Source organism: Leptopilina boulardi, unplaced genomic scaffold, assembly GCF_019393585.1.
Source record: "Leptopilina boulardi isolate dan_hultmark-lab unplaced genomic scaffold, ZJU_Lbou_2.1 LbouV2_31, whole genome shotgun sequence".
Classification (NCBI taxonomy): Eukaryota; Metazoa; Arthropoda; class Insecta; order Hymenoptera; family Figitidae; genus Leptopilina; species Leptopilina boulardi.
Genome location: NW_026137874.1, coordinates 1957102 through 1982663, shown reverse-complemented (window position 1 = coordinate 1982663; position 25562 = coordinate 1957102). Strand labels below are relative to the sequence as shown.

Here is a 25562-nt window from a genome sequence, read left to right as displayed (position 1 = left end):
AATAAAATCAAAAAAAAAAAAACTTTATACGAAAAAATCGTAGTAAAAAATCTTCATCTAAATGTAAATTATTTATTGATTCAAAGGTTTTAAAAACAAAATTGATAAACATTTTAATTTAAAAATGAACTAATTTTTGTACGACTTTTTTTTCATAAGAGATTTTTTTAATCATTTTGATTTTATTAATAAACTCCATTAAATTGAAAAAAAAAATACATAAATTTCTATATCGACATTAACTCCTCGGCGTTACAATATTTATATATTAATTAGAGCACAATATAAAGTATGCGCTACTGAAAAGCAAACAATATTCTGGGGTTATAAGCGGTCAGTTTAGCGATCGTTGGGCGTGAAAAATGAATGGCTAACGCTTAATTAGCGTGGGATAGAAGAATGCAGGGTCGACAGGATAAGAACCTTCTTCGACTATATGTAAACGTATAGGTGTATATATATATATATAAACCAATGAACTACACGACCTTGGAAAGAACGCGAACCCGATTTTCTTTACTTCCACATAAAGAATGTTCTAAATATTTTCGTCTTACACGATAATTTTAATGGATATAATCAAAATATAATTAACTGATAAGAATTTTCTATATATAAAAATTCATTTTAGATGTGAAATAGTTGGAAATTTTGAAAAATATTCTCATTAACAAAAAATGAGGGGAGAAAAAACACGTGTTAAAAATGTCCTCATATAATTGATTACATTAATTTGCGCATGTTGGAATCAACGCCTTATGGAATACCTTAAACGCCTCCTTATTCTAGAACCTTCTACTCGCAAGGACGCAACTCTCCCACACAATTTTTTTTTTTATATTTCAATACAAAATTTCCCAGTGACGAAGTAAAATTTCAATAAATAGATTTCTTTTATATCTTTATATAATAAAAAAAAAAAAAAATTCACTTTCTAACTAGAAAAAAAAAATTTATTTGATTTAAATACTCGATTACTTGATTATTATCAAATAAATATTCATTTGAATCAAATAATTATTTATTTCAATCAAATAATTATTATTTGAGTCAATTAAATGTTTTAAATACAGAAATTATTGGTTAAATTTATTTAATTCAAATAAAAATTATTTGGTTCAAGTAAATATTTCTTTGATAATAGTCAAGTAATCGAGTATTTGAATCAAATAAATTGTTTTTTTTCAGTGTGAAAAATTTTATTAATTATAAAATCATTATCAATTAGTCAAACTTGATTTCTTTTTAATTTTTTGGACAAATTTTTTTCTAAAAAATCGTAATTAGTTATTTTTTACTAATTAAAATAGTAAAAAGTCAGCAAAGACAATTAGTTATTTTTAACTACATAATTCAGAGAGGAAGTATACACCCAGAAAAAAAATGTGCTTGATTTAAAGAAATGAGGTCAATGCTTTATGTTATTTATTTCAAAGAAAAATTTCCTTGATTCAAAGCAATTTTTTTTTTAAATCAAAAATAAATATTTTTTATATAGTTAAATATTTTTTCCCTATCAATTTACAAATTTTTTTGTTTAATAAAAAAAAACAATTTTCTGAACGTGTAAAAATTTCATAAAAACGAAATTGTTTTTTTTTTTTGACAATAGGATGTGAATAAAAATTTCAGAAAGGATTTTTCTAGTGAAAAGAAATTCACGTCATATATTATTCATGTTAGGTGAGATGATATCATGAATCTAATGCACAACCTCCGGAATAATAATAATAATAATAATAATAATAATAAAATAGAAATAAAAAAAAACGCCATCGAAATTGTAAATAATAAATTAAATCACATTTTTAAAATAATTTTTTGTATTTGAAAATTATTTTTTTTTTAAATTAAATCCAAAACTAAAATCCAAAAATGATTTGAAATTTAACATGAAGAATATTAGAAAAATGTGAGTAACAAATTTATACATATCTGACTTTCTATAAACCCACGCAGTCAATGACCTTTACACTTTAATCATAAAGTCTTGAAATTTGCCTTTTTCCAAAAAGACGACCCCCAAAAAAAAAAACTAAACATTTTCAATCTAAATCGTATGGCCTAATTAAAATAAAAAAATGAAGTAACAAAAAAAAATTACAAATTCAATCAAAATTAAATTAAAAATAAATTAATTAATTCCAACTAATTTGAAGAATATACACTGAAAAAAAATTTATTTGATTCAAATACTCGATTACTTGACTATAATCAAATAAATATTTACTTGAACCAAATAATTATTATTTAAACTAAATAAATTGTATTTGAACCAATAATTTCTGTATTTGAAATAAATACCATCTCGCAAATAATAATTAATAGAAACAAATAAATATTTATTTGATACTAATCAAGTAATAAAATATTTGAATCAAATAAATTTTTTTTAAGTGTATAATTTAAAAAAAACATTCGTAAAATATTCAACTTTTTCTCAATTTATACTTGAGAAAGCGGAAATGAAAATAATTTTTTGAAATCAAATTTAAAAAAATAAATTTATTTATAAAATATCGATTTACAAAAAGTTGATTTTTTTTGTAAATAGTTAAGAGAATCGATATACCTTTTTTTTTTAATCAAAGTGCGATATATAAAATAAAAAGTAAATCAAAAAGAGAGAACACAGATTAAAAAAAGATTCTTTCATCTTCGTGGGTGATCAACCTGAAGGAGAGAACAGAAAAATGAATCTGCGCCGGCCTACGATCTCCCATTTCTGCTCGCCTTATATGGATATAAATGTATGTAAAAATGGATATGTTTTTTTTTCTATTTTATCAACGCAAATAAGCTTTTTAATTAAATTATCATTAATTCAAATTCAATCACAAAACTGTCAATTATAACAAATTTATATTTGACAAGTAGTTCCTCTTTTTTTCACGTGTATATAAGAAAATAAATAATAAAAAAAAAAAAAAGTTTAAGGTGTATTTTTTCGCCGGCGAAATATACAATATGGCGACAAGACACTCCCCTCACCCCCTTAAGCGTCGCGTGCGTCATAATCATGAAAAGCGACTATCTTCAGACGAACCCGCATTTTGATCATTTGATAACTAAACACTTGTAATCAGTATTTCACATTAAGAAAATATATTTTCAAAACAATAAAAGGACAAATGAGTCATTTAAATTAAATAAGAGAATTGTGAAATTTACTATTTCCTTCCTTTTTTTTTACCCCCGATGTGACAAAGTGCCAATCGGCGTGGATCGCCTGACTACGGGCTACGGGGTTCACACGGCTTAAGAGAACTTGCACTTTTACACAGTTTATTAATGGCGAGACATATAATAATGAAATTGACGTGTTTTTAGATGAATTAAATAAATGATTTTCTTAATTTTTATATAAAAACTCACCTTTTGAGTGCAGTTAGTGGCCTGGAAAATCGGCTTCGGCGTACTTCAACAGCTCCCGTCTACTACGATCTTGCGGAGTGCACTGTCGTGATCAGCGGAAACCGCCATATTGGACTGCGTTCAGAAACTGTTTCCGGTTATTCAAATTTTAACAAAACAATTTTACTTTAAATATTGATTTTTTTTTCCAAAATTGTGAAAAAGGGAAAATTATCCTACAAATTATTTTATAAATGAATAATTAAAGTACATATAAATATACATTAGAAATAGAAATAAAAAATATTTAATAATTTTAAAAAATTAAACATTCTAAAGTAATTAAATTACTATTCGAATTGTTACGTTTTTAATCTTTGGTACTTTTCCTTATTTATCAAATTTAAAAAAAAAATCGCGATTTATATTTTTTTTATGTGTAATTAATAAATTTTTTTATTTACAATAATTTTTAAATTACTCTTTAAAAAACTTAAACCTTTATCACTTTATTATTTATATTGTTTGTAAGGAAAAATAAATTTAGAACAATTAAAAAAATTAATTTATTTTTAATTTAAAAATTTAAAAAGAGGTTTCTGAACGCAACCCCTAACGACAGCGCCATCTGTAGTGTAATTTTCAAACTTGGAAGCACATGGTTTGACAGCGTGTTTTTATTAATCACACAATCTTGTTTTAATTTTTATAATTGTGAATAATTGTTTATAAATATGCCTAAATCAAAGCGGGATAAAAAAAGTAAGTATTATTTATTTATTTAAAAAAGAAATTATTATATGTTGTAAAAATAATAGAATGTAAATTAATTTTTTACTACACCTAACCTATAAATATGTTTTCTTTGTTTTTTATACACATTAAAATAAAGTAAAATTATAAATAAATTGAAATTTCATTGCAAGAATTAAATTTAATTTATTAAATATAATTTTAGTATTTTAGTACTAATTCAATGAAATAATTTTAATTTTATTGTAGTATACATAACCTAAAAGTTATTTTTTTTAAATTTCTTTCAGTTTCTCTTACTAAAACAAAGAAAAAAGGTCTTGAATTAAAACAACATGTTATTGAAGACATAAGATCAAGTGTAGATAAATATGAACGTATTTTTTTATTTTCTGTGCAAAATATGCGCAATAATAAATTAAAAGAATTACGTGCAGAATGGAATGACAGTCGATTTTTCTTTGGTAAAAATAAAATTATGGCACTTGCTTTTGGTAAATCATCAGAATTGGAAGTTTCTGATGGTATTCATAAATTGGCAAATGCACTTAATGGACAATGTGGTTTATTATTTACAAATAGACCGAAAAAAAAGGTAACAGAATGGATGAATCAATATGGAGAAGAAGATTATGCTCGATCGGGATTTGTTACTGAGGAGACGATTATTTTACCGGAAGGTCCAATGCCAGAATTTCCACACAGTATTGAGCCACATTTGAGACAATTAGGAATGCCCACATCTTTACAAAAAGGTGTTGTGACACTTGTCAAGGAATTTGAAGTTTGTAAACAAGGACAAACTTTAACTCCAGAACAAGCAAGAATTTTGGTAAGAAATATTTAATTGAAAAATTATTTTAAAAAATTTTTTCTTCAGTTTAATTCTTAAAATTTTTGTTAACTTTCGGAAATAAGAGAAAATAATTTTTTCGATTTTTTTACAGAAATTATTAGGAAGAGCTTTAGCTACATTTAAATTAACACCACTTGGAGTTTTTTCAAAGAAACATGGATACAAGAAATTAAAGACAGAGAACACTGAAAAGGAAATGGAAGTTGATGAAGTGGAGACGTGATTTTTATAGAATTTTTTTTTTTAGTTATAAATAAATTAAGTTGCAATTTAATTATTCTATTTTTTAATTCCTTTAAATTAAGAATTTTTTCTTTTTTAAACGAAATAATAAAAAATTTAAATTGAAAATCCAAAAGGAAATGACAATCTTATTTATTCATTTGTTCGTCATAAAATATAAACAAATGATTGCAAATGTCATTTATAAGTTTTGATTGTAACAAATTTTAAAAATTTCAGTTTAATATTTTATTTTTCATTTCAAAAGATTAATTATCAAAATGTTGAGTTTAACATGGATTTTTCTCTCTATTTGGATATTTACATTTGTTCTAGTAAATAAATTTTTAAAAAAAATTTGTTTTTTTTTCTATAAAACAATAGTTACATTTAAATTACTTTTAATTTTAGGGAACGTATGTTGTTTTAAGTGGCAAATATTCCAATAAAAAACAAAGATCTTTAATAACAAAATTAAAACCTCGTCGAAGAAGTGAAACATCAGTTGATTCATTAGAAGTATTAAATGTTGGAATGAAGTCTTGTACAAAGTCTAATATTACAAACAGAAACGAAGTAATTTAAAATTTTTTATATATAAATGTTGTAATTAGGTTTTAAATTTTTTTTTTTTTATTTTCATTTATTAAATTTCAGAACAAAACTCAATGGCCTAGTAAAACATCTTTATTAATGAATAATCAAGATTGATCAAGAAATTATTTTCATAAAAATTATTTAAACAAAATTTAACACTAATAAAAAAAAAATACTAAAAATGAACATTAAAATTAAAATTTAAATAAAATTACTTGAAATAAAAATTAAATTTTATTATAAAAATTTAACTAAAATTTAAAAAATTGTGAGAGTAAAGAATAAAAATTTACGATTCAGAGAAACTAAATGTATTTATACCATGTAGTACATAACTAGCGTAAAATATATGAGACAAAAATTCTAGAAATTCCAGTAGTTCTTATACAAATTATATAGAGGAAACGATTTATAATACAACGCATATGATTTCTTTTTTTTTTTTTTTGCACTTGATGAAAGGAGTATTATTATGAGGACAGCAAACACAATCGACCAGCGAATTATTCATTAAATTCAATAATTATCATCATTTCCATGTGCAGTGAACAATATTCGCTCGATTCGTACTATCTTTGGTAAAATGCATTTGTACCCTCTTTTTACCACCACTACATTTATTTTATATATATTTATATAGAAAAAAGTTCACTTTTTACCATTTTCAATATTCAAAATTATTTTTTTATTTTATTTTTCATTCCAAATATTATATAATTTTTGATTGGCGAAAAAAGAAAAATTGCAAAAATAAATAAAATTTAAATTAGAAATTCTTTTTTTTCATTTTAAAATGTAAAAATTAGGTACAATGGAATGCTAAGCGGGCAAAAAAAAAAAAAAAAATTAATTACAATGTAAAAATATTTGATCGGGTATCACAAATCCTATTCTTCAATCGTTCATTATAATATACATAATTTCACGTAGCTTACAAACTAAAATGACATTTCACAAAAATGAAAAATAAATAATTTTTACATAAACAGTTTGTAAAAAATAAAAAAAATTAATCCAAATCGCACTTTTTAAAAAGAAGCGTCTTATAAATATTAGTAAAGTGTTTTTAGTGTCGTTTTTAGTGTCTAAAATATTTAATTATCCTTTCACACATTTGTTTTTTTTTAGTACTTAAAAAATATAAATCAAAAAATAAAAAGAAAATTGTACTAAGGCGATTTGAATTACTGGCAAGGACTAGACTTTTGCTTTTGAACAATAATCCAGTAAATCTGAGACACGAGTCATTTTACATAATTAAATCCTAAAATAGTCAATTTCTATTTCTAGGTGATTTTGCTATATTTGTAAACTAAGTGCATTTGTCATAATTGATACCTTTTTCTTTAACTGCCCGCATATTAAATTTCATAAAACAAAATATTCATATTTTCTTAAACTTTGATGAAAATTGTGATCACATTGCTAGGCACATTTTAAAACTACAAATATTAGGCACCAAATTTACGTCAAAAAAAAAAAAAAATAATAATAATAAAACTTAATACTAAAGACAGCCAGTGTCGGTAACTTAAATTATAATCATTTAATTCTGATATCACCTGCCTTGGAATGTGTTTTGCATTTAAACACCAAAGACGAGAACTTTTTTTATATATATAGCAATAATTGATTTAAAAAAAAATCCACCATAATTGAAACTATATGTACATACAATTCATTTAAAAAAAAGGAAAAAATACAACAGCAATTTTTTTTTTCAAAGCTACTTAAAACTGATGATGATTACATTGAGTGTAATTTTTTTTTTCTTATTTTCGTGTTGACGTTGAAGTAGAAGAAGAAGAAGCAGCAGCAATTTTCGATGTACTTTGAGAATCAGTGATCAAAGAATCGAAATTCATTTCGGTAATTGGTTCTCTCCAGTAAGCAAATTGACTAAATTCATCTGCCGCGTCTTCACGTAAAGCAGGAAACAAATGATCTACTATGAAACTCATATTTGAATATCTGAAACGAAAAGAAAGACAAAAATTTTATTTTATTCTCTCCATAAAACGAAATAAGGCAAAATGTTTTTTTTTAAATTATATGATTGCTGCAATCGTTTCTAAAGAAAAAAAAAACAATGATTAATAGAAATGATTATTTTTGATGAGTCTCCAGTAGAGTTGATTTTTTTTTTAGATACAGTACGAAAATGACAATTGGTATTTAAGTATTATAATTGCAGGTAATTAATATGATTAATTGTATTAAGTCGTTTTATTTAACATTCAAATTTTAATGTATTCTTAATAATACCCTTTAAGCATTTTGGAAAAGAAGATTTTTTTTCAAACTAAAGAAAAACGATTATTTTATTATGAGAAACACCTGGAAATTTTAGAAATCATTTTTATTTTATCGAAAATTCAAAAAAAATATAAATAACCTTTGTTCCTTTTGTAATTATGAATATAATTGCTTATATTATATTTCTGTAGTAAAAAAGTATTATAAAAATTAATAAAATTCAAAATTTGAATTCGAAGCAATTAAAAATTGTTTTCAATATTATTTTTAAATAATAAATAATTAATGAAATTTGAATAAATGCAAAATAAGCTTTTTTTTGAATTGCAATACAGTGAAAATGTATGAGAATTTTATAAAAAGATGAAAATTTTAAAAAGTAAAAAAAACATACAGTGGTAAAAAAATATTTAAAAATATTCAAATTCACGTTTTTTGAATTTTCGTTAATATAGAAATTACTGGAATTTTTTATGGTAAAGGAAAGCCAAAAAAAAATGAATATTAAAGAGGACTGTGCATGAAAGGAAATTTGAGCAACTAAATTCTGCAAAAGCATATCGGCAATGAGAAATCAAATATACCTTCTAACGAGTGCTTACCCTATTAAATTATAAGAAGATATGCAGAAGTGGTTTCAAAACGACTCATCATTATTTTTCAACAGGTTTTTTTTTATATATATATGAATAAATAACGAGTAAAATTTTTAAAAATTCATAAACTACTTTAGATTTCAAAAATAAAAACAGATCAGATTCCCAATTCGAAAAATTTCGCGATATAAAAATTATACGCGAGTATACAATTATATTTAAAAACTTGAGTATTTTAACAAATACATCAATATTTAAAATTATCAACGATTTTATTAAAATAAATATATAATTTTCTCTAAATACTTCTATTTAAAATTACTTTATAAAAATATTTCTCTTTTTATCTACCATTAACTAAAATACCATTTCGTTAAATATTTTCTATAAAATGCTTGTATGATCATTAAAATTAAAAATTCATTTTTCTCTTTTTGTGAGGGTGTGTGTGTGTGTGAAAACTTTGCTAGATATTGAATACTAAATTTTATCATTTAAAATTGGCTAGAGTCGAGTTGTCATCGTTGAAAAGTTGATATTTGTTCAGATTTGTACTGTGGCGGGAACAATTCATTGACAGTATTGCTCTGACACGCATAGCTGTGAACACACAAATAACCCACCCGTCAAATATCAATTTTCTTTTTTTTTTTTTTCTTTTTTTTTAATTATTTTTTTCCAAGTTTTCTTTCAGCAGCCTCAATTTTCCGTAATTCGATTTATTATATGATTTTTTTTTCTTCTTTTCCTTCTTTTTAATGAAAAAAATGTTGAAATAATAATAAATCGAAAAATAATATTAAACTAATTTAAATTTCAATTATATCGATCAAAATAAGGAGAAATTAAAAAATTAGGAAGAATAGTTGGATTATTTTCTATATACATTATAAAAAATTTGATTGAAAAATAATTTTGTACTCACGATGATTGGAATGTTTGGGTCAGTTCATGCTTTAATTCGCCACGATGATTAATTGTAAAGATGCGCATTATTGGAATTCCAACTGCTCGATAGGCCCATACGTCCTAATGATTAAACAGAAATTTTTAAATTATAATTAATTTAATTTTAATAAAGCAAACGAAAATTTAATTTCAAATCAAGCAATTTAAAAAATTCCATTTTAATTCAATTATAATTGTATTCCATCGATTTAATTATAATTAAACTTCTTTCAATTTAATTACAGTGAAAATTTCACTTTTAATAAGGAAATATTGTTCTAATAATAATTGAAATTAAATTCTTACATTAATACGATTTCCATATCCAGCATAAAATGGTTTTGATTCCTCGGGAAATAATGCTTGTATATCACTTAAGCAGGAAATTTTAAATTCCTCAGGTTTCTTTTCAATGACCTCGCGATGAAATGCCGAAATTAAACTTGTTGGATTCAATAATAATGGTCCTTCGGGTAATGATAAATCACCTTGTTTAATACTCTTTAAATATTCCCTTGTGACACGTGCCTGACCAATTGCTCTTGCCGATAGATAAAGTAATTTATAGCCATTATTTTTAATTTTTGTAAAAAGTTGAGCGACACCTGATTGCGCCCAATCTTTACCAACAATTGGCAATATATGACCAAGAACATCCGATTTTGTGATAGTTCCATCAATATCGGAAATAACTATTTTGTCATCCCATCGCCATTTATAAATGTGACATTTGCAACGTGTTGTTCCTTGATAAGCTGTTGTCACGCTAAACACAACTTCATTTGGTCCTTCCTTTAAGTTGAGTGTTGCCTAACAAAAAAAGGAAAAATTAAAATTTCATAATTTCAACAAAAAAAAAAATTTTTTCTTTTTGACAAAATAGAAAATAACTTACAATTTGTTCAGAAGAAAGCCTGAGGGTTTTTCTATATTTTTCAGTAGCCTCGTAATAGGGTCTCCTTTCTATTGGTATTTTAATACCTGGTGTTTTATTTTGATTACTGTCAGAATCTTCACTGCCACTGTATCCCTCTCCTTCTTTCTCCGGTTTCACGTCACTTATTTCCTTATGAATAATTTCAGGAACATTTACCTGGGGTTCAACTTTATCATCTTCGGTTACTATCACTTGTACGGGTTCAACGGTTTTTATTTTTCTAAAGACATAAGAAAATTTTCACTGTGAATTCTCTCCGAATTAAATTACACCAGAAGGGAAGAAAAAAAAATACTTACTCTTCATTTGGTTTATCAGTTTCATCTAATACTGTTTCTTCTTTTACCTCGTTGCCTTGCTCCGAAGGTGCTATTTCATCTGTTGAAAATATTAACAAATATTAAAAATATTGAAAATATTATTAAAACAATTTGTAATATTTTCAATATTTTTAATATTGAAATATTTAAAGTTGAATATTTGATATTAGAAAAATCACCTTGATTAATTTCCTGTGATTTTTTTGGTGTTTGAGTTGTCGATCTTCGCCATGAAAACCATGAACTATAACTACTGCGACCCTCGGGTTTTGTTTCATTTTCCAATTTTTTATCATCATGCAATAATATTGGCATATATTGAGAATATAAAATTCCAACTGCCGATTGTGGTAATTGTCTTTGAAATACAGCAAGAGTCATTATTATTGGACATGCTGTTGTCCAATTATAATATTTTCCATTTATTTTCACTGTGAGATTTGGATTCTCATATAATTTTGGATCAGCGCATAAATCCTCAAAATGAAGTTGATTTTGATGAAATGCATCGTCCGATGGACCAAGTTCAGAATCAAGTCCTCCACATAATGAAAGACTTACGTCTATATTTTCAAATATAGAATGCTTTGGTTCTTCAAAATCACTATCAAGAGATTTTGGTCCACCAATAACGCCCTCAAAACTATTAGGACTTTGCGGTAAACTTGGACCATTTCCAGATTCTGCGTCTTCTTCGTCTAATATTTTTCCTTCTAAAATTATAAATTAGAAACCAAAATTTTGTTAATTTATGAATCATTTTGTTATAAATAATAATTTGTATTATTATTACTATTAATTTCATTATTATTATTATTAGTTTCTAAACTACGTTAGATATAAAAAATTATATTTCTATAAATTAAGAGGAAAAATATAATAATTTTTCTCGTTGTGTGAACAAGATTCTATTTCGAATTTCACAGCCTGTTGGTGAAATTGTTTTGAATTGTCTTAAAAATTTTTTTAATTTTCTAATATTCTAGGGAAACTCAAATTCAAAGTAATGTTGAAAAAGAAAATGAATGATTAAACAAATAAAATCGATGAAAGATTTTTAATTGAAAATCCTTTACTAATATTTTATTAGAATATTAATATTAATTAATAGATTAATTAATAAATAATATTCATAATAGAAAATGTTAAAATACTTGATGCCGATAAGAAAACGTGTTAAAGGCAGAGGCGGAAGCTATTTTTTTTAAAATATACCTTTAACGACAGAAGGACCACGATGGGAAGAGGGAAAATAGAGAGCAGCAACTTCGGGATCCAATTCGTCGGCTTTAATATCACTGAGATAAATTCCCTCTGATTCTGGATTGTGCCTTACGCGAGAAGTCTTCTTCATGAAGGAGAACATGCCACTGAGCATAGACCGACGTGCCTCTGCTACCATTTTAAAAGCAGTTAGCAATATAATGGTTAGTAGAAAGAGGTGAGAAGTGAATAAAAGTGCTTTCAATTTCCAAAAAAAAAATAAAAAAAAAATATATTCGGCTACAAGGATTTAATTTAATTCTATCAGTGTTTGAATTTTCTACTTTATAAATATTTTCTTTCACTTGAACGCAGGCCTTGATGCAAACTGAAATTAAAATAATTATTGAAAATTTTTTTATGATACTAACTGTCATTATTCTGTGATGATTGAACAGTCGAATTTATTGAATTCTTGTGAGAAGCGTACGCCGAATCTGGAGGTGGACTTGGCAATTCACCCCATCTCCAACTTTGTTGATGACTCTTGTCATCATCCAAATCAGTTGTTTCCAATGTGATTTTTCGAACTTCAAACTCTGAATCCGATTGAACGGGCGAGCATGGCCTGGAATCCCGATTCCTTTTAAATGTGAAAATAAAGTAAACGAATTACAACCACAAAATGCTAAGTGTCGTAGTGCTGTGTGTCGTGAAAATTGTCGAATCGATATGAGCTTCCTCTTTACAATTATTACAAAAAAAAGAATGACGACATAACATTTTCTCATTTATGTTTTTGAACAAATTATATAAGAAAATTTTATTTTCAATTATATTGTTAATTAATTAACAGTGTAAATTAATTACAAATAAATTTTAATTCAATTTCAAAAAATGAAAAACTTTTTTTTAAAAATATGTAAAATATTTAAATAGTTAAAATATGTAATTTATTTGTAATTATTTAATTTTGTGTTAATAAAATTTGTTACAATAATTTGTTCAAAATATAATTGGAAAATTTTTTTGTCTTCAAAAAAGAATTCACATCTCAAACGACGACATGGTGTATAAAATCATTCCAACACTGTATAATCGGTTTCTGTTTAAAACTGAAAGATAAACAACGAAAAAATACGATTCTAATGCAAAACGAAATAAAAGGTTGAAATTAAAAAAAAAAAACAAAGCAGCATTCATTTGACAATTAGCAAAAAAAAATAGTGTGCAAAACTTACTTGGTAACTTCCGTATCACTAAAGAAGTGAAAATCAGTCTCTGGAAGTACTGTTGATGTTGTTGTTGTTGATAGAGCGACAGACGAATCTTTTGAATTATTATCGATGTCTGCTGAAACAGGTCCTTTGGAATTTTCATTCTGCAATTCTTCAACAACTAAATTATCACTTTCGCTCATTTCCGCTTGACTACTACTGCCATTACTCGCTTTTCTTAGTGAATTTTTCTTTCTCATAACACTTCTTCGCTTTCGTTTTCTCTTGCCACCTTTACCATCGTCATTACTTTCATCCTTGGAATTTTTCTTTGTCAATGATGATGTATTTGATTCGTCACTTGATTTCTCCTTACTACTACTTTGTGGATCATCGATTATTGGTCGAAAATCATTATTAACAACACTTATCTTACGAATTCTATCGGTTGATGTCACGGCTATAAATGATTTTGGTGTTGATACGGGAATTGATACTGTATCACCATCAAGACCATCCATATCAAAAATTTCCTCATCAACTTCATTTTTCATGAGATCCTCTTTATTTTCCCAATTTGGCTCTTGCCAATCGGTGAGTAATGCCTTTTCAAATTTCTCCCTTTGTTCCGTGGGTAATTCAGGGAAATTTTCTTTAAATAATTTTTCTTTATCTTCATTTTTCAATGCTGAATATTGTTCGCGTATCATTTGTTGTTTTTGTGAGGTAGATATTGATTCATAATATTCTTTAAACATTTTGTCACGTTCCTCCGATGTCATTGAAGCAATTTGAAGCCATTTTTCTCTTAATTCAAATGGCAAATCAGAAAATTGTTCAACGAGAAATTTTTCACGTTGATCAGGTGGCAAGGCGGACATTTGCTCCCATTTTTCTCTCTCAATTGATAATATTGAATCGCGAAGTATTTTCTCGTGTTGCTCATGAGGAAGTTCCGAGAGTAAATTAAATCTTAAAAAAGAAATTTTAATTTTAAAATAGTGTAAATTAGAAAAATATTAAAATTTAAAGAAATTAAAGAAACCTGATAGGTGGAAAGCAACTGTCATCGGGAATTGGAGAACATGCTAAATGCGGTGGAATTTCGGAATCTAATGGACATCCACTGGAGCTCACTTCCTCTACGAAAAATGCCTCCCCAGATTCTCCAAGTTTCATATGAATTTGCCTGGCATCTCCATTTATCTCTATGTCCACCTTTGAAGAAAATTTTCAATTAATTTAAATCTTTTTCTAATCTTGAAAAAAAAAATTATTCACTTTTTTTTTAATTACAGACTATTTAGCATTATTTTAAATTTTAATATTTTCTTTCAATTAACTATAGATAAATTAATTTAAAAATAATTTCTTTTCGTCATATTGCATTTATATATGCAATTGCTAAATTGCAAGAATAAGTGAAATTAAAATTATCTACAAATAATTGTTACGTTATCATAAAGTTCAAAGTTCAAAAATTCATTTTTTTTGCCAATTTTTATTTGTTTAAATACGAATATTATTTTCAGTAAAAAAAGAAAACTACTGAAAGAATTTAATATTTAAAGAGGATATAAAAAAGATATTAAAAATGTAAAAAGGAATTAAAAAAAAAAAGATTCTAGAAACTTACAATTTTTTCCCGAGATCGAAGAACTCCCAATTTTCCAAATCTGACATGAAAAGGTGAGCAGGTGAACGATCCATCAGGTTGTTCGACGACAACAACGTCAATAGCTCCAGTTAAAGTTGCTGCATTTATTTCATTGTAAAAATCACGAAAGTTACTGATGAACTTGCCAATATAGTTCATGCTGTACATTTTAGTGAACGATTTTCAAATGTCGGGTTACTTTCTTAAAATTTCCCTTGAGACATGACAAAGCACGTCTCTAATATAAAATCTCACCCTTTCTTTCTTGTATTTTCCCCGAAAAAAAAAAAATTTCCTATTTTACACGCTCCAAAAATTAGCTATCACACTTCATTTTCAATTTTTCTCATCTTTTCACAAGATTCTTAACACAATTATCACGTCAATAGGTATTACTATCACTTAATCGAATCATTAAAAGAAATTAAAAAATTTTTTTTTTAACACGCACTGATATGACAGATGATGAGAACTGTCAAAATTTTTCATATACAAAGTAGTATTTTTGACAGTTTATTTCTTCTTGTTTCGCGCACAACGACGCGTAAACAACTTCAGCAGGTGAGAAAGTAAAATAAAAGAACCTTACGATTCTTTGTTACTGATGTATATGAGCAAGAAGAAAATGTACAAAAGAAACAACTCAAATCCTTTGTCCCTTTAAAGATTCGTTTTGGTTATTCACAAAGAGGCACAGCTATGCTGCTGCAGCAGACGGCAAAAGTGACGTGCATTCGATCACGTGGCCTTCGAGCCAATCAAAATCCAGGATACTTCACGGTCAATAAAAGGGACAGTCACGTGGTCATTGACACTTGAGCGGGAACATTTAAACTGAAAAAAAAAGAATTTTCAATTATTTCTTTTGTTGATGTAATTACATTCATGACAAGAATAATGCATTTATTTAAAGTGAACTGAATTAATTAATAAATAATAATTAATTATTAATTAATAATAACATTAATTAATTAATAATAAATACTTAATAAATAAATAGGTAATAATATAATTTATGAATTAATAATAATTAATTAATTAATAATTAATAAAATAAAATGAAAAACTGAATCGTAAATTTTTAGTTTAAAAAAACGAATGAAATTAATGAGATAAAATTTACCTACTTTCTAATTAAAAATTTTTTTTTCAATGACATAAGATTATTTGTATTCCTTTTTAAGAAATATACATATTCAATTTTTATTTCTATTTGCTAATATTTTTTTTACGGAAAAATTATAAATACAGATTTGAAATATGTAAAGGGCAATTTTTCTCAAGGTTTATATTTATTTTTCTATAAAAAAAATGTTGATCATTGAACCTTGAATGAAAAAAAGTATATATATATATATTACTTATACATATATTATATGTTACGTGAATAAATATACAAAGACTTCTAGCAATTATAATTTAGAACCAAGATTTCCAGTTTGCTGTCATAACAAAAAGTTAAACATATCATTAAATATATGTACATATATACGTTAATCTAGTTCTAGTTTTCAAAAGTTTTTTAAAATTCTACTTTTATAATATAGAATTTTTTTTTATAATAAAATTATTATTATTAATATTAATTATAAAAAAAAAAAAATAATTAAAAATTAAATTATTTAAAAAAATTAATTAAATAAATAATAAAAAGAAACACCAAAATAGTAATAATTATGTAGATATTATGTAAAAAAAATATTTTCTAATCCTCTATAATTTTATTATATTAAATTAATTAACATATTAAATTAGTTATTAAATTTTCAAGGAGATATTTGGAAATTTTCTCTCTTTTGGAGGTAAATATAATATGTACTTGAAATTAAAAAGATTTATATACAAAATAAAAAATAAAAAAAAAATTTATGTATGAATATATAAATACAAAAAAAATTTAATATATTAAATAAATATTTTTATATTTGTAGAAGAACATTTTTTTTCAATAATTTATTATATTGCTGCCCCCCACAACCCGAAACAAATTTTATTTATTATTTATTTTTTGTTATTTTTTTCTATTAATTTTTAATTATTTTAATAATTAATTTTTTAATAATTTTTTAATATTTATTATTTATTTTTTGTTATTTTTTTCTATTAATTTTTAATTATTTTAATATTTAATTTTTTAATAATTTTTTTAATATTTATTATTTTTTTTTCAATTTTAAATGTATATTTTAGGGGAAGTAAATTCGTTCAGGATGATAAATTGTCGTAGAATTCTCGATTTTGGCACAAAATCAAAATTTACGATTGTGGTAAATTCCACAACCGATCCTCTTTAAAAGCAGTTATAACATTATGAGCTGAGAATTATTTTGTCAAATTTGTATAAGAATTATACTATTTTGTTATTAAATTATCTAGTAATAATATGTAATTTAATATTTAAAAAAATATCATATTGTAATTTACTATAATTAAAAATTAAAATTAATTAATTTTTTTTGCGTAATGATACTTTTTAAAATGTTTAGAAAATATTTTTATTCATATTTCATTAGAAATTGTAATTTATTTTTTTTTATTGACTATTTTTACTGTTTCCTGTAGTTGTAATAAAATTATATTGTTTTTCGTAGTAACTTTTTTTTTTTAGTATTACAAAAACTTAAGAATGAGCGATGGAAAATATATTTAAAAAGATTTTATCTTATTTTTCATTTATTTGCCAAATAATGTATTAGTCATTTGTTGTTTACTTCTTTTGAACATTGTATACCTATATGAATGTTATTGTAAATTATGCATATTTTTTTTTGTAATAATTCTCAATTATTCACATACAAAACTGAGTTTTTTTTTTTTTTTATTTAATTTTTCTATATTTATAAATTAAAGAAAATGCAATTAAAATTTTTTTTTCCGTTGAGATAAGAGAAAAAAAACTATGAAAAACAATATAATTTTTTTTTTACAATAATTTTATACTAAAAAAATGTTGTTAATTTTGTAAAAAAAAAAAAAATTTCTCTATTGAAATAAAATTTACAAATAACAATGCAAAATGATAAATTTATTTCTTGTTTGATTTCAACGAATGAAAGTGTACTCGCAATGTTTTAAAATCGTTGTCAATAATATTTGATTAATGTTCATAGATCAACAATATTTAAAGTGAAACATTTTTTGCAAATGAAAAATTTTATTATAAACGTGGAAAAATATTTTTTTTGCAACATTTATTGATTAATAATTTTCAAAAAAAAATTTTTTTTAGTCATTTTATAGGAATTTTTTTTTTTAGTTACTCGTTGGGTTATAATTATTGAAAGTTGAGAACTTAACTACCTTTTGATAAGAAAATCTCTCGGGTATTGTAAATATATTGTTTTTTTTTTTAACAAAGAAATTGTCGATTTGTAATTTTTTTATATTCACGGGCTGATTTTATCATTTTTATCGCAATTTTTATTTATTATTATTTTTATTATTTATTTATTTTATTATTATTATTTTTATTTATTTATTTTTTATTTTCATTATTTTTTTTATTTTACTTATTATTATTATTATTATTATTTTATTCAGTGAAATAAACGGGCTAAAGTGTGCTTTAGAAATAAAAAAAAAAATAATTTTTTAAAAAATTTTTAAATAAATTGTAACGAAATGATTTTCTTTAATTAATTTAGACTGTATAGTCACTATATATAATGAAGATTAGATCAGCAGACAATGGGTTTCCTGATATATTGAAAGACGCCAAGTGTTGTTCTGCGTCGCATGTGAGGTCGTATTATTTCCGCTTTGATACGGTTCGCCAAAAATTTTGTTGATTAGGTGCCAAAAGTTCAAGATCCATAACCGCGATATTCAACTGACTTTTCAGAATTATATATCTATATACTTATACACTGAAAAAAAAATTTATTTGATTCAAATACTCGATTACTTGAGTATTATCAAATAAATATTTATTTGAACCAAATAATTTTTATTTGAATTAAATAAATTGTATTTGAACCAATAATTTCTGTATTTGAAACAAATACCATTTAATTGACTGAAATAATAATTATTTGATACAAATAAATATTTATTTGATAATAGTCAAGTAATGGAGTATTTGAATCAAATAAATTTTTTTTTCAGTGTATTAATTTATTTGTTCTTCAAAAAATTATTTATTTATTATTTTTCTATATTTTTATTTATAAATAAATTTTTATTTTTTATTCGTCCGAAACTTATATTTTTAAAGATTTTTTTTTACTCTTATGTTTATGTATTATCAGACATATATGCATTTTAGGTGAATATATATATATGTTTGACGTAGAATCACTTTGTGAGCTTCCTTTGATTGGATCATTGATGCGAATATGTCCAGTTATTGTGTTAAATTTTCATGAACTATATATTATATACATTTATGGTTAATGTTTCCTAGTATATATTGGACATATGTATTACATGAATACAAAAATTTCTCTTTCATAATGATTGCACAAAACGGGTATATATACACACTTGATGGCAAATAAAATCTAAATATAAATCCGTCCATTGCCTGGGAATAAAATTTATATGTATATACATATATATAAGTACATATGTTCGTACATAGAACATGTGTACACATATATATATATATATTAGGTCAATGTACCTTATTTTTTTTCAATCTTTGACAAAAATTTTCAAATTTTTTTTAAATTCCTTCTTTTTAAATAAATTAAAAAATTGTTTATTAAAAGTATAAAAATTTAATTAATTTTTCTTATTAAATTAATTTAAATAATAAATAAAATAAAAATAAAAAATTAAATTAAATACACACTAAAAAATAATACTTATTTTCAGTTCACTTTTGACTAAAACCGTTAACATTAGAACCATTTTTACTGAATTTCAGCCTTGAGTTTATGATTTTAAGTCCTAAAATTGACTTAATCTAGTTTTAAGATTAAAATTACACTAGTTTCCAGGCATTTTCATTTTAAGATGTTAAAGGTTTCAGTATTTGTTTTTTGTGTGTAATAATTAGCTTATTATATGTATTTTGTTGCATAATGTAATAAAATCTATTTTTATTTTGATAAAAAATTGCATAAAGAAGAATTTTATAATATTTTGAAAAGTTTTGAGATAAAAAAAAAAAAAAAATTCTGAGATTATATTTGACACGTGCATCGTCGCGGAGACTTTCTAAAAATTCGTGAGACCCTCTGTGACCCGAAAGAAATGAAATCGGTGCCATCTTGAGTGCTATATGCGTGGGTTTTATGTACTTTCTTATACATATTCATCAGTATATATATATAGATATATTTTTTTTTTGTGCACTATTATATAGAATCTCTTGTTCATCATAAACATTATACCGGTTTTCAGTTTGTACTTTTGCTTTTCTTTGCTTTCAAACTATTATTTTTCTTTTATAAAAAGGTCTAATTTTACTTTTTTAACATAAAAATCTAATTATTTATAATTAAGTTTCAGAAAATGAGACAAATTTATAATCTTCTATTATTTATAAAAAATTAAGAAAGAATTTTTTTTTTTATATTATTATCATCATTTTCTGAAATTCATGTAAATTAATTAATGCAATATAATTAATTGCTTTATATCTTTGTAATTCTTGTATCTCTTTTGAAATTAAAAGTCTTAATATTTTAAAAAAAATTTTCTACTCATTTTTCTTCAAATGTTTCTCAATATTATAGATACAATTTTTTTTTTAAATTGCTAATTATTTATAATTTTTTATACCAAACTTATTGTTCTTTATAAAATATAATAAAAGTAGTTTTTTTAATTAAAAAAAGTTTTCATAAAAAAATTTGATTCCAAATGCATTTAACAAACTAATTGAGAGTCTAAGATGAGCAAAGACTTTTCCACTCTCTCTATTTTTAGTCAACTTCCGGCAACGAAATGGGGATGAAGTCACAGATGTACACATTGCATCATTTCAAACCTAATTTAGAAATATATATTTATTATGTTTTGTCAGTCGTTTGAATAATCATGAAAGTAAAAAAAAAGAAATTAAAAAAGCTATTTAGAAAAAAAAAAATATATATATTTGTCTCAACTATTCAGGTTAAAAATTTTGTTTGGCACAAATAAAATTTTATTTAGCGAAAAATAAAATTTTCATATAAATGAAATTTATTTGAAAAAACTATTTATTTAATTTTTTTAATGGATTTATCTATTCATATTTTTTATTTATATATTTTCATTTAATTATTATTTATATTAAATTTTTTCTGTCAATAAAAGGGTTAATTTTAAAAAATAAATATATTTATTTATGTAACGTAATCAAAGTTAGTGACATTTATGTAATAGGGAAAGTCAAGTTTTCACGTAACTGTTTTAATATATAAGAACATGTGCGATCTTGACGTATAGGATTTTTCATACATCTCTATTATTGACAAAAAAAATTTTTTAAAAAACCAATTATTTTTATATCTGCGTATTTTTTTAATGTTTTTCTTAAAAAATCTTTTTTATTTTATATTTTTTCCTTTCAGATAAGAAAATTTTACATTGAAATTAATTTTGTTAAATAAAAATAAGAATCTAAAAAAAAGAAACCTGTTAGTCACCTGCAAATATATATATAATCATTTTTGTATAGTTTTCAACAGTTTTATATTAAACTTCGACTTTGCTCTTTGTACAGTATATATTTTTTTTCCTCTCAGTTTTTCCTAACATACAAATTTTCTTGGCACAAAATTTTCCTCAAATTGTCTTCTTATAATTTTGCAATCATATAAAATATCAAAAATTTTATATTATATTTGGTGTTAATGTTATATAAATGTGAAAAATATAAATTATATCAAACAAAAATCAAAATAATATAATAATAATAATAAAAAAATTCGAATAAAATCTTTTTTTTTTCTCGGCATTATTAAGCCTATATTTGATATGATTTAAATTTATCAAAATACAGTGAAAATTCACTAAAATTTCATTGGCTTTTTTCCAACGTGACCCTTGATCATGGACTTGGCATTGAATTTGAAATTTTCTGTTTGCAACTATTCTCGATGTCGCATAAGCGAATGTATTTTAATTAGGAAGTCTCCATATATTATTAAGTAAATTATCTTCACGTTAATTCAATTCAATTTTTAAACTAATTTGTCACTTGAGTATTAGCTAAGAATTTTACTATATTGATTATTATCATTTGTAAATTATAATATAATTAATATATAATAATAATTATTATTATTATAATTTTATTATTACTTTAATTATTTTTTGAATAATATAATTTAGGTTTTATATTTATAAATTATATATACTAATTTTTATAATTGTAAATCTTTTTTCACTGTTTATAATATATAAAAAATTTTTAAATAATCAAAATCCTAAATTTTTGTTGACACTAAATTTTATATACCTATATGACGAAAAGCATTGTGTAGTATAGAGGAAATTTCTTAATGCAACAACAAAATAACAGTCACGTGTGATTCATATATTTTGCAATAGGGGGATCAAGTAAATATTTTGACAATTTAGGTATATATGTGATTTGTTATTTTTAATTATTTATAATTTGTTTATTTATAATTATTTATATTTTGTTTATTTATAATTATTTGTATTTTTATTATTTAGAATTTATTTATTTATAATTATTTGTATTTTATTTATTTGGAATTTGTTTATTTACAATTATTTATATTTTGTTTATTTGTAATTATTTGTATTTTTATTATTTGGAATTTATTTATTTATAATTATTTGTATTTTGTTTATTTGGAATTTGTTTATTTAGAATTATTTATATGTTGTTTATTTGTAATTATTTGTATTTTTATTATTTTGAATTTATTTATTTATTTTTTTTTTTTATTTATTTGGAATTTGTTTATTTATAATTATTTTTATATTTTATTTATTTGGAATTTGTTTATTTATAATTATTTATATTTTATTTATTTGAAATTTGTTTATTTATAATTATTATTAGTATTTTGTTTATTTATAATTTTTTGAATTTTGTTTGTTTGTAATTTGTTGATTTATAATTATTTGAATTTTGTTTATTTGTATTTAATTTTTAATAATAAAATTATATTTTTGTTTAAAATTTCCAATTTTGTGATTTTTACCTCTTTTAATTTAATTAATACAAAGTTAATGGAACTAAAAAAAATAATCTTGTTATTGACTTCATTATTAAAAATAAAGAGTAAAATCAGAAAGAGTCAATTTTCAAAAAAAAAAACGAAATTAATAACAAGGTGCAAAGTGCATCGCGAAAAAAAAGAATACTAAAGAATAGTAAGACTATAAAGTGAATAAGCATTTAATATATATCTAACACTTTGCCTGCGTGATCTTCCACGTTGGATCCTATATTGTTGTACTATATTTTTTCACAAACGTCACAAACGATTCTTTGAATAAACTATACTTAAACGTAAACAAATTTTCATGAAGTATTGTGTAATTGACAAAAATATAATTTAACAAAAAATTATATCACTGTTCTTATAAAAAAATATATTTTAACTAGTTATTATTATTATTATTATTATTATTATTTAAATTTATTAATATAATTTATATTTATTTTTAAATTAACTATTATATTTATTATAATATTATTTATTACAATTATAATTTATTAAAATTATTTAAAATAATTATTTGTTTATTTATTATAATTAATTTATTTTAGTAATTTTTTTTTAAAATTAAAGGTCCTGATTATTTATCATACTATTGTAACAATATAATTCAGTTGATTCATCAATGAAAAATTCGCGCAATTTTAAAATAATGGTACAAACGTGATTCAAGCACCATATAAAGAAAAATAAATTTCTCAATGAAAATATTTATATGTATAAGCAATATACGTTATTGCAACGATTTTGTTCTTCATATAAATAATCGAATATTATATTCACCTTAAGAAAAAAAAATATGAGTTTTATGACAATTATTGTAAAAAAAAAATAATGAAAATTAAATTTTGTTTTATACTATGCCGAAAGTGAAATAACTCACTGATGTGAAAGTTCTTGAAGTGGAAAATCAACTGCTCCCAATTCTTGTTCCCATGAAAAAGACTCACGTTAACAATTAAAGACTGAATTCTAACATCATCATCATCATCTTTCTCAAATTGGCAACTTAAAACATCATTTTGTTTTTATTATTTCAAACCAATATATTGATCGTATTATGGATCATCATTGGAACATTCTTTCAAATATTTGCACTATGTTTATAATAGAAAAGGCACTTTTATAATTATAATAATTAAAAAAGAGACACTTTTTGTGAAGAAAAAAAAAATTTGAAAAGAAAGGAAAATAATTAAGTGCGCGCATATATATATATACACTTATTGGCGTGCAACAAAGCGAAAGGGAAGAGAAAAAAACGTAGAACACGCGCGTCTTGTACGAATGCTTCAGTGAAACTGAATAGAAACAAGGCAAACTTATATCGGCTTTGACCGAGTGTGTATGTCTGTGTGTGCCTGAATACGTCTGGTGACCAGTGACGTTTATTCCATTTTATTGAATACGATACAACACGCGATATATATGTTTGTATAAAACTCCTACTTCGATTGGCTGTAAATTCTCGTACCAGAGATCAAGCCCCCTTCTTTAAAATTTCGGCAAATAATGACAAATTTTGTTTTTTACCTGCGATGATGATTCATCATGTCGATATGTCTCTATAACACCTATTTATTCTATTATATTTTTCTTTTTAACGAAAAAACTCCCCAGGGAGTTTGATTTTTCTATAAATACAAAAAATTAATATACAAAAATTTAAGTTAAATATAATTAAAAAAAAATTTTTAATTTAATTTTGTTATAAAATTTCTTACACGGAAAAAAATATTTGCCTGAAACAGCGAAAGATTTCATTAGAATAGCGAAATATTTAACTGAATCAAGTAAAACTTTTGCTACTGTAGTGAAACATTTCGCTATTCTAGGTAAATATTTTTTTCCGTGGTAGATAAAAAACGAAATTATGTAACACTAGCTATTTAGTTAGTGCCTTTTGTTTCATAATTTTTAAGTCAGATTTTCAAAATTCAAAATGGCGTAAAAAATATGGCGGACGTTTTATAATTTCATTAGAATCGCTTAAAAATGTTTTATATACTCAGAAAAATGTTTCTTTGAAGCAAAAAAGTATTTCTTTGATATAGTGTCAAATTTTCTTTAATTCTTTGATTCAAAGAAATATGTTTACTAAAACAGCGAAAGTTTTAGCTATTCTAGAGAAACATATTGCTGTTCCACAACCAGAGAAAAGAAAAAGAAGAAAGAACTAAAAGCTTCTTAATTTCAAAGAAATTTTCTTTGAATGAAAGAAAGTCTAAATCTAAGAAATTCTAACATTGATACAGGGTCAAAGAAACATTTATTTGAATTAAATAAAAAATTTCTTAGAAACGAAGATATAATTTTTTTAAAATCAAAAATAATTTATTTGAAACAAATAAATGTTTCTTTGTATCAAAGAAAAATTTGTCAAAGAAATTTGTTTCTTTGCCTCAAAGAAATCTTTTTTCTTTGTGCAGATAAAGATTTTTTTTCTTAAAAACTAGTTTGCTTATTACGCGTCTGAAAAAGTGAATATTCTCAAAATACAGTAATTATATCGCTATT

At 23.5% G+C, this 25562-nt stretch overlaps 3 protein-coding genes across 9 annotated transcripts in view; 1 reads left to right on the top strand and 2 right to left on the bottom strand.

Annotated features, from left to right (window-relative positions):
* The window catches only part of LOC127283176 (14-3-3 protein zeta), a 32928-nt gene extending 29420 nt beyond the window's left edge, over positions 1 to 3508 (bottom strand). The window contains exon 1 of one of the 3 annotated variants that reach the window (XM_051307884.1): positions 3376 to 3508. The gene's annotated coding sequence lies outside the window, so the exon portion shown is untranslated. The remainder of the gene's footprint in view (positions 1 to 3375) is intronic. The other 2 variants (XM_051307881.1, XM_051307883.1) reach the window with 2 other exon arrangements.
* A 455-nt stretch (positions 3509 to 3963) lies between these two features.
* On the top strand, positions 3964 to 5237 carry LOC127283171 (mRNA turnover protein 4 homolog). The gene is made up of 3 exons (XM_051307871.1): positions 3964 to 4116; positions 4398 to 4939; positions 5055 to 5237. Exons 1-3 carry the CDS (start codon positions 4089 to 4091, stop codon positions 5184 to 5186), a joined length of 702 nt encoding a protein of 233 aa, XP_051163828.1. The 5' UTR covers positions 3964 to 4088; the 3' UTR covers positions 5187 to 5237.
* An 840-nt stretch (positions 5238 to 6077) lies between these two features.
* On the bottom strand, positions 6078 to 24346 carry LOC127283165 (phosphatidate phosphatase LPIN3). Of its 5 annotated transcripts, XR_007843312.1 has the most exons (13): positions 23929 to 24346; positions 14896 to 15750; positions 14305 to 14477; positions 13284 to 14231; positions 12474 to 12685; positions 12055 to 12234; positions 11019 to 11552; positions 10819 to 10897; positions 10478 to 10739; positions 9889 to 10392; positions 9560 to 9663; positions 8641 to 9234; positions 7609 to 7753 (listed from the first exon to the last, which is right to left on the bottom strand). XR_007843312.1 is itself a non-coding variant. In XM_051307860.1 (12 exons), the coding sequence occupies exons 2-12, from the start codon at positions 15082 to 15084 to the stop codon at positions 7555 to 7557; spliced, it is 3369 nt and encodes a 1122-aa protein (XP_051163817.1). In that variant the 5' UTR covers positions 15085 to 15750; positions 23929 to 24346; the 3' UTR covers positions 6078 to 7554. The 5 variants fall into 5 exon arrangements, 4 of the variants coding, with proteins under 4 accessions (XP_051163817.1, XP_051163816.1, XP_051163814.1 ...); XM_051307860.1 differs by lacking the exon at positions 8641 to 9234 and having other exon boundaries at positions 6078 to 7753; positions 12474 to 12670; XM_051307859.1 differs by lacking the exon at positions 8641 to 9234 and having other exon boundaries at positions 6078 to 7753; positions 12055 to 12231; positions 23929 to 24345.
* Between the last annotated feature and the right edge of the window lie 1216 nt (positions 24347 to 25562).

Coding starts and splice junctions, on each gene's coding strand:
- LOC127283171 (XM_051307871.1), top strand. CDS start 4,089: ATGCCTAAATCAAAGCGGGATAAAAAAA. Junction 4,117..4,397: donor ATCAAAGCGGGATAAAAAAA/GTAAGTATTATT, acceptor AATTTCTTTCAG/TTTCTCTTACTAAAACAAAG. Junction 4,940..5,054: donor CAGAACAAGCAAGAATTTTG/GTAAGAAATATT, acceptor ATTTTTTTACAG/AAATTATTAGGAAGAGCTTT.
- LOC127283165 (XM_051307857.1), bottom strand. CDS start 15,084: ATGTACAGCATGAACTATATTGGCAAGTTCATCAGTAACTTTCGTGAT. Junction 14,232..14,304: donor AGTTGCTTTCCACCTATCAG/GTTTCTTTAATT, acceptor TTCTTTTTTAAG/ATTTAATTTACTCTCGGAAC. Junction 9,664..9,888: donor GATATGGAAATCGTATTAAT/GTAAGAATTTAA, acceptor TTTAATCATTAG/GACGTATGGGCCTATCGAGC.